Source organism: Mauremys mutica, chromosome 1, assembly GCF_020497125.1.
Source record: "Mauremys mutica isolate MM-2020 ecotype Southern chromosome 1, ASM2049712v1, whole genome shotgun sequence".
Classification (NCBI taxonomy): domain Eukaryota; kingdom Metazoa; phylum Chordata; order Testudines; family Geoemydidae; genus Mauremys; species Mauremys mutica.
The window spans coordinates 20,564,499-20,580,154 of NC_059072.1; the positions used below are offsets into that span (position 1 = coordinate 20,564,499).

The window sequence follows — 15,656 nt, forward strand, 5'->3', positions numbered from 1 at the left end:
ACGTGGTTAAATTTCCCATTGCAACATCAGAACATATTATATTACTAAGAATATCTACCACAGGAGACTTTGCTAACATCATCACTTTATATACCCCAACATTTTGTTCTATCTCTGAAGAGAAGGATTTCTTCAACAACTCAGCTATGTCATTAGTAAGCTACCACTGCTACTGGAAGACTGCAAGCTAAAGTTGGCTCAGATTACAAGACCTGGCCACTATGCATTAGCCACCATGGAGAAGGAAAAATGAATGAAAATGGGCAAAGATTACTGAAGTTCTGCACCCAAGGGCTGTGCATTACCAACACCTACTTCCAAGGCAGTCACTGCCAAAAGGTTTTGTGGAGACACTCATGACCTGGCACCAACCGGATTTAATTGTAACCTGTAGAAAACACATACAGGATGTTCTCCATACTTGCAGTTTTCAGAGTATAGACTGTGACACAGACCTTGTGCTTGGAAATTCCATTGTACCAAACTAAGTTGTTGCCCACACATTAACATTAACCACACAAAAGACCAAGGAAGAAGACATTTTGAAGAAGACAATGATTATGGTACAAGGTGTGTTGGCTACACACAAAGTTTAATAGCTAGCACTAGATTAAAAGTTATGCACAAGTTCTGTTATCTAGGATCAGTTGTATCAGATAACTTCTCTATATGATTAACTTAATTCTTGCACCATATTTGACCAATTGACCAAGTGTGTGTGTGATAACAGGAAACTGACATTGAACACCAAGATATGGGTCTACCAGACATGTGTTTTGAGCATGCTGATGTACAGTGGTGAGACCTGGACTATCTACAGCAGGCATGAAAGAAGGCTAAACATCTTTCACATCCATTGTCTCTGCCATATAGTAAATATCAAGTGGAAGACAAAGACCCTGACACCAAAGTACTTGAGAAAGTGAAATTACCCATTTTAATCTCTATTCTCAGGCACAAATGTCTCCATTGGGTTGGTCATCTGTACCTGATGGAAGATGGACACATTCCAATGGAGCTCCTGTATAGAGAACTTGTGGATGCTCCAAGGCCACTGGGCCAACCTAGGCTCAGGTTTAAGGACATTTGCAAAAAGGACTTGACAACTTTCAACATGAACAAGCTGGAAAGATGTGGCTAGCAATAGGTTGCAATGGAGGGCTGTGCTGCACAAAGGAGTCAAAGACCCTGAAGAGAGGTGGTTGAGACAGAAGAAAGTGAAGAATATGAAGAGAAAAGCACAGCAGGCATCAGGTGCTAGTAATGTGCTGGCTTCATTCTCTGGCCCTGAACTTTACTCCTGCATTATCCATGGCAAGGACTTTTGCTTGAGTATAGACTTTTTTTAGCCACTCGTGATGCTGCATTATGACACATAGTAACTGAGCTGCTTTGGCACTTACACCATCATCTTTTAAGATGGACAGTTGCCATTCAAAAGTGAAGGTAAATGTCACAACATTTTGAAGAAAGCCAGTTTCCACAACTATTCATGTAATTTTTTAGATTAATGAATATTTAGGGTGAAATCAAGGCCCCATTGAAGTCAGCAGCAAAACTCCCATTGGATTCAAGGGGGCAACAAGGATTTCACCCTTTGCTTTCCTATCAGTTATATTTGCTTCTGTATGCAACCAGCACACCTTACACCGATGCACACCCCAGTCCATCACATCGGACAGATAGGTATCCCTTGCACTTATGGCACTCCTTTATTCTTCCCTTTGATGGTTTCTACTCTGCTTCTTCTGGTGTTTTGCACTGAGCTATTTTTAAAGTGCAGCACACAAACTTTTGCTTTGGAGGAAAAAGGTAAAAGCTAAATCCTGCCATTTTGGGGGGGGTCCAGACCCTAAAATGCCATACGGGTGAGAAAGTCTAGCTGCCCCAGTGCATCAAAATAAAGTAAAATAAACTGAGACTCTAACTCATCATGCAAAAGTGCCATCATAATATGGAGTCAACAGCTATATCCAGCCAAGTTTTGGCCCCTCCTTGCTGGGGTGCTATAGGGTCCAGGCGTTGAAGGTACAGTAGGAGCTGCAAAATTTTAACCCTTTCTCAGCAGTGGAATTTGTAAGATGGGGCCAAAATTTGGCAGAACCCCGAAGGGTGGATTTGGGATTTTGAGCTGCTGCACTCAGGGGCGCTGGAACAATTTTTTATAAGGGGGTGCTAGAGCCATTGAACCAAACGGTAACCTCTATATAGGATGGAAACCTCTTCAAGCCCGTGGGTGTGGCAGCACCCCTAGCTCCAGCACCGGTCTATCTCCGGCTCTGGGGCTTGGGATGTATTTGGAGCATCTCATCTACACTTGTCTGTGTATGAATCAGGGGTTTTTTTTTGGAGGGGAGGGAGGCAAACTGGCTGGATCCGGGCTCCAGTTGCAGCTTTTGGGCGGCACTTATGCCTGGTGTGGGGTTGAGGTGGGGTGCGGTGCGTGGGTGGGGTTGAGGTGAGGTGGGGTTGAGGTGGGGTGCGTGGGTGGGGTTGGGGTTGAGTTGGGGTGGGGTGCGGTGCGGGGGTGGGGTGGGGTTGAGGTGGGGTGCGGTGCGTGGGTGGGGTTGAGGTGGGGTGCGTGGGTGGGGTTGGGGTTGAGTTGGGGTGGGGTGCGGTGCGTGGGTGGGGTTGAGGTGAGGTGGGGTGCGTGGGTGGGGTTGGGGTTGAGTTGGGGTGGGGTGCGGTGCGTGGGTGGGGTTGAGGTGGGGTGCGGTGCGTGGGTGGGGTGGGGTTGAGGTGGGGTGGGGTGGGGTGCGTGGGTGCCTCGTGTGTGTGTGTGGGGGGGGGCTGCACGGGGACTCCGCGTCTCCTTTAAATGCCCGCGTGAGGAGGGGGCGCTGATGGGTGCGCGGGGAGGGGAGGAAGCCACCTGCGCTCCGCACGGCGCATGCGCTCGGCTGGCGGGCAGGCGGGGGCAGAGCGAGGCTGGCAGCGCCCGGGTGCCCGCGCTCTCTGTCGCCCCGGCAGCAGCAGCAGCAGCGGCAGCAGCAGCAGCAGCCAGAGCGGCCGGAGCCAGCGCCCCGGAGCCATGCGGGCAGCGGCGCCCGCCGCCGAGGACTAGCCGCCCCGCTCCCCATCGGGGCAGAGCCGAGCCGAGCCGAGCAGGGGCCGGAGCCGCCCAGCCCGCCTTGCCCGGGAGCCCGCCCGCCCGCCCGCCATGGGCAACGAAGCGAGCCTGGAGGGAGGAGAGGCGCTGGCCGGGCTGCCCGAGGCGGTGGCGGCCGCCGCAGCCGGGGATGGCGGAGGGCAAGGGCTGGCAGCCGGCGTGGAGGCGGATCTGAGCCGGCTCAGCGAGGAGGAGCGGAGACAGATCGCCGCTGTCATGTCAAGGGCGCAGGGGCTGCCCAGAGGAAACCTCCCCGGCACGACCGGCGCGGAGCCGCCTCCCATGCCAAGGCACGGCGAGAAACCGCTCTCTTCCGGCCCCCTTCCCGGCGGGGCGCGGGGCTGCTCCCGCTGCCGTAGCCCTGCGAGCCGGGTGCATTGCATCAGGAGCAGGCGGCGCATGGTGCAGGCGGGGTGGAGGTGGGGAGGTAGCGTGAGTAGGGACCCTGGGGGGGAGCGTCCGCTCCCCCCACGGCGAGGATTTCTAATCATCACGAATAATCCTCCTCCCTTCCAGTGGGCTGCCTCCCTCCCCCACCCCCTTTCCTGGACCAGACCCGGGGCTGGCTAGCTTCGGTGGCAAGGGAGCGGGCGGGTTGCAGATAAGAACAATTGGGTGGGTTTTTTTGTTTTTGTTTGTTTTTTGGGTATAAAGGGGCTTGGGATGCTCCCCCCAGCCCCTAGCTAGAATAGGAGCCAGGAGAGCTTTGCCCACACCTCGCAGTTCTGTAGCGGCTGCTACTGAACCGATGGAGTCTCTCTGAATCTTCCCAAACTCTAGGGCATTATTTTATCTGAAAGTCCTTAATCTGCCTCTGCCAGTCACCGTTGATTTATATAGATAATCAAAGACGAAAGGCTCTGTGTTTTCACCTATATAGTCCCCCCTTATGTCTTTTCTCATGGGAGGGGGGAAGGTGAAGACAAATAGGGAGCTTGGGCTGTATTGCCAAATAGCGATTCTGTATCTTGTGTGGGGTTGACTTCACCTATTCATGTATATCTAAAACCTACGACAATTTACTTCCTTATTCTCCCTCCTACCCTCAATCCACTGCTTGCCCCCATAGGGAATATTACTTATCTTTGTGTGCTGGTAATACAGTTGTACTGTTAACTCACATTCTGGTCAGGCGAAGATAGAGGTTTCCCTTTCCCTTGTCCAGGGTCCTGAAGTTGCCCGTTTCTCAGGACCACAATACAGGTATGGCTAGTTTGGAGCCTACAATTTCCAGGGGCTGGGTGTGTTAGTCTCGAAGCAGGCTACAAAAAGGAACGTCCTTTGACTGCCTGTTCCACAGGTTCTTGTGGCATAGTGACCTGATCCCAGATAAATGCCAATTCAGTTTAAATAATGTCAGGCTTGTATAAGTGAATGCTAAGAGAACACAAAAAAGGAGGATTGGACCAAATCCACCCTTAGAGGAACTCCACAGAGGTCAGTGGAATTACACCTGGGATGAATTTGTCTCCATTTTGCTTGAAACTGAGGTTTCATCCTATATCTCTTGCATGTTTGTTAAGAATGTACAAATATTGAAAGTTTGTGTGGAATTTAATTCTATAGCTAATTTGGGGCCTGCCCTGGCTCCCACTGAAACCAAAGGGGATTTCTCTAGGGGTGCATAATCAAGCTCAACATTTCCTTTTGTGTAGCAGTTTGGGATACCACAATGACACACAGGTTTTAAAAGTTTATTGTTTTCAAGTTAACCTGCCAGTACAAAGGAAGATAAACATCCCCATTACATTGTTAGGGGTGTCTAAAAATGATTTTATTTGGCCACATCTTTATATCTGCAGACAGTTATTACCCTAAAATTATGTTCTGGGATAACTGGAATAATTAGATGATTGTTATAGCTGTATAACTTCACTTCACTTTTCATTAAAATAAAGCCTGTCTGTATCTGGTAAATTTGACATTATAATAATGCAGTGTGCTTTGCTATGCTGAGTAAAAAGATGATTTATGTTCTCATCTACACTATCTCAGAGTTTTGCACTGGTGCTCATCACCACAATACCTGCATGCCTATTCGTATTATGAAGTATCCATTCTTGCTCAGTAGCTTTACTTGCTCTTTGCTGCTGCTGGGATTCTCTGGCAAAGGTGGGAAGCCTGATTTTTGAGGGCCTAATCCAAAGTCCATGGATCTCAATGGGAGTCCTTCAGTTGACTACCATGGTCTTTGGATCAGGCACACAATGACTTTGACTTAAGCAAGTGACTAGATTAGTGATCCTGAGATTCCTTAGCTTCAAACTTTTTTGCTTTTCCAGAGTCTGTTGCTTTGAAGAGTAATACTGTGAGCAAAGAAATTAAATATGGGAAAGAGCTTTTAAGTCATCTAGTCCATCTATTTTCCAGTGCAGGATTGTTCCCAACAATACATTCATAGCCGGCTTATTCCAGTTTCATTTTGAAATGATTCAGGTGGTGCCCTTCCTGCACTGGCTTTTAGATTTTTGTTTTATAAAAATGAATTTTGTTTTCAGTGTACAGTGGCTGCCATACAAAGGACAGCATATACCAACTGTTGTACAGCGTATCTGAGATTCTGAGTTAGCACCATTATTTCCTGTTCTAAATATAACAGGAATCTGATATTCCATATACCATTGTGTGACACATCTTGGAAACTACTGACTTTTTAATAGCAAGCAATATAAGAAGTAGGATACAGAGTTGCCCCTTCATCTGTATACAATAAGTGCTGTAGTTATATCTATTTTCAGAGGCTTCGTGCTTTCAAGTAATTGGAAATGCAGCAGCTGGTATAAGAGCAAGTAATGCATATTATGACACTTTAACCATTTTATTATAAGCACTAAGACCATGTTTTTCCAAACCTGGGTACTTCAAATGAGCCACCTAAATAAAATTGACCTGATTTTTCAGAGGTGTTGAACAACTGTAGCACTGGTTAGTTTTAATGGGAGATTCAGGTGCTCAGCACCTCTGAAGAAAATCAGACAACTTTTAGTTAGTAGTCTGCAAACTGTGACTGAATCACAAAGAGCCATATCCTCAGCTAGTGGAAATTAGTTTAGCTCCATAGAATGTTAGTGGCACTATTCCAGTTTATACAAGCAGAGGATCTGTTCCATATCATCAGAAAGGATTAGATGATCAAACCTCTTTCTAGCACAGACACTTCATTTTTAGGTAAACTTAATTTTTATGTATGTGATTAAATAGTTTAGCCACTGCCTGTCACTGGCAAAAAAATGCTGTTGTATTTTGAGAGTATATGCTATAAAAGTAGCCCAGCCTGAGACCCACACTTCCTAAGTATTGCATTTATTCTTCCAGAATAAATACAGTCTTTTGTCAGTACCATGATTATACTGACTCTAAGAAAGTAAACACTGACCAGCAGGAAATATCTGTTTTTGTATACATGTATTTTCTGTAAATATGAAGGATCATTTAATTAGTGTTCATTGTTAATAATTTATTTTTGGCTTTAAAAGAATTAATTTTAATTGATGGTATAAACAGTTTGGTTGAACTAATTTTATCATGAAGGTTTTCAGGTTATTAAAGACCTGAGCCAAAGCCTGCTGATATCAATAGTAAAACTCCAATTGATTTCCATGGGCTTTCGATCAGGCCTTATTAATTACATAATTGAAACTGAGTGCTTTGTTGAATCAGGGCCTAAATGAGGAAGAGAAACAAAAGAATCAGGGCATTGGGGAGTGAAGAAAGGAAGTTTGTTTTTGGCCTAACAACTCAAAAACAGCCTCCCTTTAAAAATGATGGATTTCCTCTCCCCATTTAAAAATGTTTGGTAACAGGAAATTCCCTGCCAGACAAAAATGAAGATTAAGTTCTGAGATTTACAGAAGTATCAACAACTATAAATGCAATATGTGACTACAATAATGGATTGTTCTTAAAACTCAGTTGTCACATGGGTGTAGAAAAGATAAGAAAAACTGTGCTCCCACAATCATCTGCCCAAAAATAAAAAGCCTAAATCCAGGTTTATTATTACAGAGGTAAAAGTCTTCAATAAATTTGTCCTCTGAAGTCATTTTCTTCCACATTTTAGGTACAGTCTGTTTCCTTCATATAGAAACATTCATTTATGGAGAATGGCAAAACAAATCTGGTCTGCACAGTGAACATGCAGTCTGACAGCATCAAGTATTAATTGTTCAATTCATGCTTTTTGTCTTATTTTAAAAATAGTTAACTGTGCAAAACACTAATAATCTAGGTAACAAGATTTTGGTACACTGAAAGTTGGGTAGGGCATTGGAAATCTGGACCAATTTTGTTACAGTATTCCTTGTTCTAAGAGATCCATGTTCCACAGATAAGAGTGGCAGAGGCTGACTGCTTCTCTCATGAGTACACCACCTAAAAAGTTCACAATTAGTTAGCTCTGGAAACATCATCATTAGTTGATTTTTTTTTTAAATCTTAATTTCTTCTGACTTCATAAATGAGGAATTGTAATTAACCTCGTATTTCCTGACCTGACCTTTGAATTCTGTTTCTCAAAGCATTGGTTTTCAATATTATCAGCCATTAGGCAGTATTTATGTCCATACATTGTTAATGGTCATGCCTCCATTTTTTCTCTTAGGGTCTTGCTGTTTTGAACCTAAACTTTCAAACTTCTTGAACAGTTGCAAGCATTTAAACCAGAACCATACTCAGCCTTTTCTAGTACAAAAGCTGATACATTTTCGCTAATCAAGGACTACATCTTTGGATGAATCTGATTTGTACCACAAAGTGGCATGGAACTAAAACCAGATAGGCCTGACTGGCAGCTTTATAGTACATTTGCAAACATTGTATAGACTCAGTTTATGGTTGGGCCATGCTGGATATACTTTTCTTCCTGGTAAGTAAGGGCCCACTCAAGTACTCATTGAAGTCAATGAAACAACTCTTATTGACTTCAGTGGGACATGCATTAATGTAATAAAGCTCCTAGTTATCCATGTGGCTATCCTGGGGGAAAAAAATGAAAAGTGTAGCACTGAAAGCAGCTTGCTAGTCAGAGTTAATGTTAGAGTTGCTAACCTTCCAAGATAGGCCTGGAGTCTCCAGGAATTAAAGATTAATCTTTAATTATTATGTCATGTGATGAAATCTCCAGGAATACATCTAACCAAAACTGGCAACCCTAGTTAATGTGATGACAATAAAAGCAATTAGCTATCCATGGGTATCCTGTTCCCTACACCCTTGTTTTGGATAATTGCAATTAACTTTTTAAAAAGCAAGTCAGGATTGATGTGAAATTGCGAATTGCTAGAATCTTGTGAACCAAAATGGCTACTATAAAGATTTTCTTAGGGTAGTTCATTGTTATCAGGGATTTAATGAAAGCTCAAAATATTCATGAATTAAAGTAGTGTGTTTATAGTAACATTAGCTGTTTTAAATCCAGTGTAGCATGTTACTACTATTTATAACTATGGCAGTGTTCTGATGTAACCCTTAATTAAAAATTATCGTACTGCTAGTTTGTTTTTATTGTAGTCATGGACCTCAGATTCTTTAATAGGCTAATGAATGACTGCCTGATTTTCATGAATGTACATTAATAAATAACATGTTTGGAAATGTGGGACTATATTTAACTTGAGATGTCTGAAAACTGATCACAATGGTGGTGCAGGAGAGAATACCATATCCTTCAGGAAAGACTAAATGATTGCACAAAGCAGAACATCATGTCACACCCTTTAGCTAAAATACAATAGCACTGAATAGGATATCATCCCCTCCAGGTACAAACCAACAGAGCAACAATTAAAACACCATACTACACCTAGAGGTATTCTCTGGATTTGGCTCCCTTCTTTCCCTAGCTTAACCTTCTATATTATAAAACAAAGGAAAATGAGACCTGTCAAAGGAAAACCCCCTGCAGAATAAGACAAATATATTTTTGTTGTCAGATAAATTCTGTTGGGTTTTTTTAGGTGGGGGAAAGAGGGATAGTTTCATTACTATTAATGCAAAAGCTAAAAAGAAGTGATTCTCTTAGCTAGCTTGTGCTTCACCTGAATGAAGAGATACTTTTTCTTTATTATTCATGAATGTCAGTGTAAATACTATAATAAAAGACATCTCTACATTTTGATCTATGGGGATTTTAGGTGCCTGAATCACTGCTGCATATTCAGTTGTAAATACACCATTAAAAGTAGGTACAAATAGCCAGAGCACAATTATATAAACATTTTGTAGTGTGAGTATTTTTTCCTGCATAGCCATGCTTTGATCTGCTGATCATGGAACACCTCTCTCCTTTACTGTTCTTTTTGTCTCCATGTTTGAATTGTACACCCCAAGAGATACTGTGAACCGTTAGTCATCTGGGTTTAGATGAAGTGAAAATCACAGCTTAATTTTGTAGTGCTTCAGATTCCTGAAAGAAAATTCTCTGGGTAAAGATGGTTCTTCTGTTAGATTAGTTTCTAAATACTAAATCAGACATCCACTAAATATTCAGATAAATGTTTCTGGAACAAAAAAAATATGATAATCCTTGTAATAAGCCCTGATCCTGCAAACACTAAAGCACATGAGTAATTTTACTCATATGAATAGGCCCATCGAGGATTATTCACATGCTTGAAGTTAAGCAGTTGAAGATTCAGGGGCCATAATCTTTGACTTTTCCTACCTTATTTTTCTTTACATTTTCTTCCAAAGAGTTCAATAATTGCAACTAATTTATAGTTAGTCTTTCACTATTTTTATTTTACTGTATTTCTCTCCCCACAGACATGCTGAGCTTGATATAAACCACTATGCAAGACAGCCAAGTAAGTCTCCATCCAGTTTAAGCAAAAGCAGAACAGTAGATGTGTTGAAGACAGAGCAACGGTCACCTGGAAGGAGCCCTTCTTCCACTAGTCTGAGAGAATCTAAATCCAGGACTGATTTTAAAGAAGATCAGAAGCCAAGTATGATGCCCAGCTTCCTCTCTGAGGCCAATCCATTAAGTGCAGTCACTTCAGTCGTAAACAAGTTCAATCCTTTTGATTTGATATCGGACTCAGATGCAGCCCAGGAAGAAGCCAACAGGAAACAAAAAGCAGTTCAGAAGGACCAGGGAAAGCCTGAGGAGCAAAAGGGACATGCAAAGCATCCAACTCAGCAACAATCTCCAAAGCCAACAGTTCAGCAAAAAGAGCCTGTCAAATCTGCACCCCAGCAAGCAGGACCTTCCAGACTGCCTCCCCAACAGCAGCAACCAGGGGCATCTAAGCAAGCTCCAAAACCAGGGCCTGGTCAGCCAACAGGGCCTCCATCAGAACAAGCAAAACAACCATCTCAGCAACGAGGGTCACAGAGAACTCAGCCCCAGCAATCAGAACCCACAAAGCAGGTACCTCAACAACAGAGTCCTGCAAAACCTTCACCACAGCAACCAGGCCCAACCAAAACATTACCACAGCTACCAGATGCTGCTAGAGGACCATCCCATGCACCAGCTCCCGCAAAGCCATCAGCACAGCAGCCAGGTCCTACAAAACAACCATCTCAGCAACCAGGACAGCAAGCAGGTCCTGCAAAGCCATCGCCTCAACAAGCAGGGCCTGCTAAACAACCATCTCAGCAGCCTGGACCTGGGAAGCCATCCCCTCAGCAAGCAGGACCTGCTAAACAACCAACTCAGCAGCCTGGGCCCGGGAAGCCATCCCCTCAGCAAGCAGGACCTGCTAAGCAACCATCTCAGCAGCCAGGACTTGCAAAACCATCTCCTCAGCCAGCAGGGCCTGCAAAGCTACCGTCACAACAACCAGGACCTACAAAACTATCAGGCCAGCAACCAGGGCCTGGTAAACCTTCACAGCAACGAGTAACTGCAGCCACACCTGGTGAATCAGCCCCAAAGAAAACTTTCTGTCCTCTTTGCACTAGCACTGAACTGCTGCTGCACACTCCAGAACAGGCCAATTACAATACATGCACACAGTGTCAAACCGTGGTCTGCAGCCTGTGTGGCTTTAATCCCAATCCGCATATAACAGAGGTGAGTAGTGTCCAACATTGATTTTCATTCTAGGTCCCAAAATTGGGCTAAAATTCACTATGACTAAGTCCAGAAGCTATTATGGTTTGTAATACATCATGTAGGCCCATTATAGCAAATTAAGAGGAGAAGGTCAGGTTGTTTAGGCAAACAATTCATGTTTCATTTGGAGGGAAATGACAGTTCCGTGTGCATACAGTGTCTAACACAGTGGGGCCCTGGTCTGTGACTGGGGCTCCTAAGCATGACTGCAATAGAAATAATAAGACAAAATCTAATATGAACATTTTTTTTCCTTTGTTTGGATTTAAACACTCCTCTGCTGTGTTTGCAGCCCAGATACCATAGTCTTGTGCTGATGTCTGTGAACCAGAAACATAAACTGATACAGGAAATGACTAAGCAATAAGTGACTAGCCTGTATTTAGTATATCTGCTGAGGGAGGTGCAAAAGTAAACAAGCAGTCCAGATGGTGAAAAAATAAATTACCGTAGAATTTTAAAAAATTCTTTCTGTTTTAATATCTGGAGCAGGTAGTCACACAAATGTGGAAATTTGTGCTTGAAATGGATATAGGGTCAGCTCCTCAAGTGATCTAGATTGGCACAGTTTTGGAGCTACACAGGTGTATAGACCAGTTAAGAATCTGGTTGATGATTTGTAATTTGATGGTTTTCAATTTTTTTTTTTCAATAAGGTGGACCATTCTTTGGTTCACAGAAGGATCTCTCAGACTTACCTCCACTCCCAACCCTGATCTCCACTCCTTAAATTGTAGTACTGGGTACATAAAAATAATATTAGAACATTATTTTTTTTTAAATGAACTTGTTTTAATTTGATGTGTATGGTGGCTTGATTAACTACTCCTATACTATATTTGTGCTGTTTGCATCCTTTCCATGGGAATTCACATTAATATCTGGATAAGCTTAGCTTTGTATAAAGACTATAATAAACAACAAGAAAGAACATTGATAATTGATACATCTCATTCACATGCACATCTTTTATTAGTGGCATTTTTGGATGGTACCTGGTGACATATGGCACGTTGTTTGCATCTGTCAACCTTGATTATTTATTGATTTGCAGTCTTTTTAATAACGAAATGAAATAAAGGTTTGTTGTAGTTATGCAATGGTAATTCTCTGCACCTCTATGCAGAGGATACAAGCTTGAGTTCAGAGCCCATTTGAGTCCATTCCTGGGATATCAAAGGTTGCGTTGGAGTTGATGCTTGCAGATTCTAAGATTAGTAGAGGTGTGAATTGTGTTTTACAGCCTGTGGGTTCTAGGGCCAGTTGCAGGACACGTTCAAGGGGAGTGACCAGAGAATACTGCTGCTGAAGAATGTTATATGGGACTTTTTAGGCAGGAGTGTTCTTGAATGGGGGTCAAAGGAGAAACACTGGTACCCTGAACCTCTACTGCCACACTCCCACCTCCTTGAGTTTGGCTAGCTGGGTGGGACCTTGTGCTGCATCAAATTACAGGAGAATAATTGGATGATTGTCCAGGTTTGGAATAATTGATCTCAAGAGAAATGATCTCAGAAAGTGTGTTTAGAAATAAAAAAACATTAAGCATCCATGGGAAATATTATAGCAGGGGTAGGCAACCTATGGCACATGTGCCGAAGGCGGCGCGCGAGCTGATTTTCTATGGTACTCACACACCAGGGTCCTGGCCACCGGTCCAGGGCAGGGGCGGCTCTAGGCACCAGCAAAGCAAGTATCTGCTTGGGGCAGCCCATTTGCAGGGGCGGCAGAGAAGCTGAGAACCAACAGGGGTCTCTGGGAGCTGTAGTTCCTTGGTTAGCTCCCTGTCTATGGAGCCAGCCCTGGAGCAGGGAACGAACTACATTTCCCAGCATTCCCTTGGCCACTACCAACTGGAAAGGAAGGAGGGGGACCTCATGCGGCAGCGGGCTGTGAGTGCTGTGAATGGTAGGGGATACCATATTTTAACATTAAAAAAACAGGACACTCCATGGGGAGGGAGGGTAGCCCCACCCTGCCACCATCCACTCCCTCTGACTGCCCCCCACAGAAACCCCAACCCATCCACCCCCCCCGCTCCCTGATCACCCCCTCCCGGGACCCCTGCCCCTAACTGCCCCCCAGGACCCCACCCCCCTATCTAAGCACCGCTGGTCCTTGTCCTCTGATTGCCCCCTCCCGGGACCCCTGCCCCTAACTGCCCCACCCCCTATCTAAGCCTCCCTTCTCCTTGTCCCCAACTGCCCCCTCCTGAGACTCCCCCCAACTTCCCCCCTAGGACCCTACCTCCTACCTGTCCCCTGACAAACCCCTGGGACTCTCATGCCTATCCAACTGCTGCCTGTCCCCTGACTGCCCCCCTGAACCTCTGACCCATCTAACCCCCCCTCCCTGTCCCTTGACTGCCCCCCGGAACCCCCTACCCCTTCTCCAACCCCCCAACCCCCTTACCGTGCCACTCAGACCAGCTTGTCTGGCTCCAGCTTGTCTAGCCAGACATGCTGCTGCATACATGCTGCCGTGCTCCCCCATGGAGCCCACAGCCCTCCCCCCCACACACACACCCAGCACCTGCCTTCCAGATTTGATCACCTCAAAATTCAGGAGTGCTCAAGTTCAATTTGGGCAGGTGTTACTTCATTTTTCCCAAATCAAATATACTGATCCACTGTAACTTGCTGTAGAAAAAGTAGGATAAAATTGAGCAAGAAATGCTTCTCAGTGGTTATTAGGACTGGAATTGCTATTTTCAACAGCCATTGCCTTTTTTTTGTTTGTTTGAAAGGAAGACAGTGATATTGCATTGGCAAATTTCCCATAGAAAGAAAGAGTGGAACAAAAGAATAATAAAGGCACCTCAACTTTTCCTTATTTATGGAGGACAGTCTTATAATATGCATCCAGATATCCTCCAATCACACAAGCTGAAAATTGTTCCACTTTACTGCAGCTCTGTAACCATATGGGAACCAATCCTGTCTGTGTTGTGTGCACATCCAAAATTCCTGCTGAATGACACGCCCTGGGAGCGAGTTACCAGTGGGCAGGAGGGTGCAGGTGGGGGTGGAGGGGAGAGCCCCGGGCTGGGGCAGAAGGAGGTGTGTGTGGGGGGCACTAGTGGGGAGGAAGGGGGAGCCCAGGGCTGGGGCGGCAGGGGGGTGGGGGGAGGGCACTGGTGGGGAGGAAAGGGGGAATCCCAGCGCTGGGGTGGCAGGGGGTGTGGGTGGGGGGGAGAGCCCAGGGCTGGGGCAGCAGGGAGTTGCAGGGGGGAGCCCAGGGCTGGGACGGAGGGCAGCCAAATTTTTTTTTGCTTGGGATGGCAAAAAACCTAGAGCCGGCCCTGGTCCAGGGGGTTCTGCATTTTAATATAATTTTAAATGAAGCTTCTTAAACATTTTAAAAACCTTATTTACTTTACATACAACAATTGTTTAGTTATATATTATAGACTTATAGAAAGAGACCTTCTAAAAACATTAAAATGTATTACTGGCACACAAAACCTTAAATCCGAGTGAATAAATGAAGACTCGGCACACCACATCTGAAAAGTTGCCGACCCCTGTATTATAGTATGACAGTCGTGATGTTATATGCAGTGTTGTTGTAGCCTTGTTGGTCCCAGGATATTAGAAAGATAAGGTGGGTGAGTTAATATCTTTATTGGACCAACTTCACTTTTTAATCGTTCACTTCACCTTGAATGGTCCATTGACGTCCGTGTTAACTACTTATGCTAAACAAACTGTTCCATCTTGTATTTGGCTGTGACACTCTGAGTAAGTTTCTCAGACCTGAAGAAGAGCTCTGTGTAAGGTCAAAAGTTCGTCTCTCTCAGTAATAGGTGTTGGTCCAATAAAAGATATTACCTCACCCACCTTATCTCTGTAGTATTGATGTTAGCTGTATTCAAAGATGAAATTCTTATAAACCTTTGTTTTCAAGCCTTTGCAGCTTTCTTGTACAGAGGGGAAAGAGAAAAACCACTTTAGGTGAAGTTTCTCCTGCTTGTTCGGCACTCCCAATTGATAAAATTTCAGTGGCCCATTTTGTATTCAGTTATTGGAGCATTGGCTTTTCTTTCTTTCTTTCTTTCTTTCTTTCTTTCTTTCTTTCTTTCTTTCTTTCTTTCTTTCTTGTGTGCTCCTTAGTGGGATTCTGATAGCTCAAAAGTTGGCTTATGTTTAAAATATCAGATTTCCATGAAGATAGTCAAGAGCCTTCATTGTATTTGAACCAAACTGGTTTAGAGAGAGCTGTAAGTATTTGAAAAATCTTTGATTTTCCACTAACTTTTAAAGTAGGTACTATGCCTGAGTATGAAATTCAATACATTGAGACAATAAATAAAGCTGCCTTTAAGACCATCTGATTGCATACATATGTAAAAGGAAATTTGAATTTCATATCATACTTTGAAATAAACATGGGTAAGGCATTTATTTCACAGTGCAATCATTTCAATAAATGAAGAAGTGCTTGTAATCTAGTCAGCTACTAGCTCTATGCTGATGACTCCCATATCTA

The 15,656-nt window shown here is 44.1% G+C and overlaps 1 protein-coding gene across 3 annotated transcripts in view; it reads left to right on the forward strand.

Annotated features, from left to right (window-relative positions):
* Window positions 1-3,160: 3,160 nt before the first annotated feature.
* Window positions 3,161-15,656, forward strand: part of PCLO (piccolo presynaptic cytomatrix protein) — a 541,568-nt gene continuing 529,072 nt past the window's right edge. For all 3 annotated transcript variants that reach the window (XM_045030493.1, XM_045030503.1, XM_045030514.1), the window contains exons 1-2: window positions 3,161-3,399; window positions 9,872-11,126. In XM_045030493.1, the coding sequence (XP_044886428.1) occupies window positions 3,161-3,399; window positions 9,872-11,126 (1,494 nt within the window). The remainder of the gene's footprint in view (window positions 3,400-9,871; window positions 11,127-15,656) is intronic.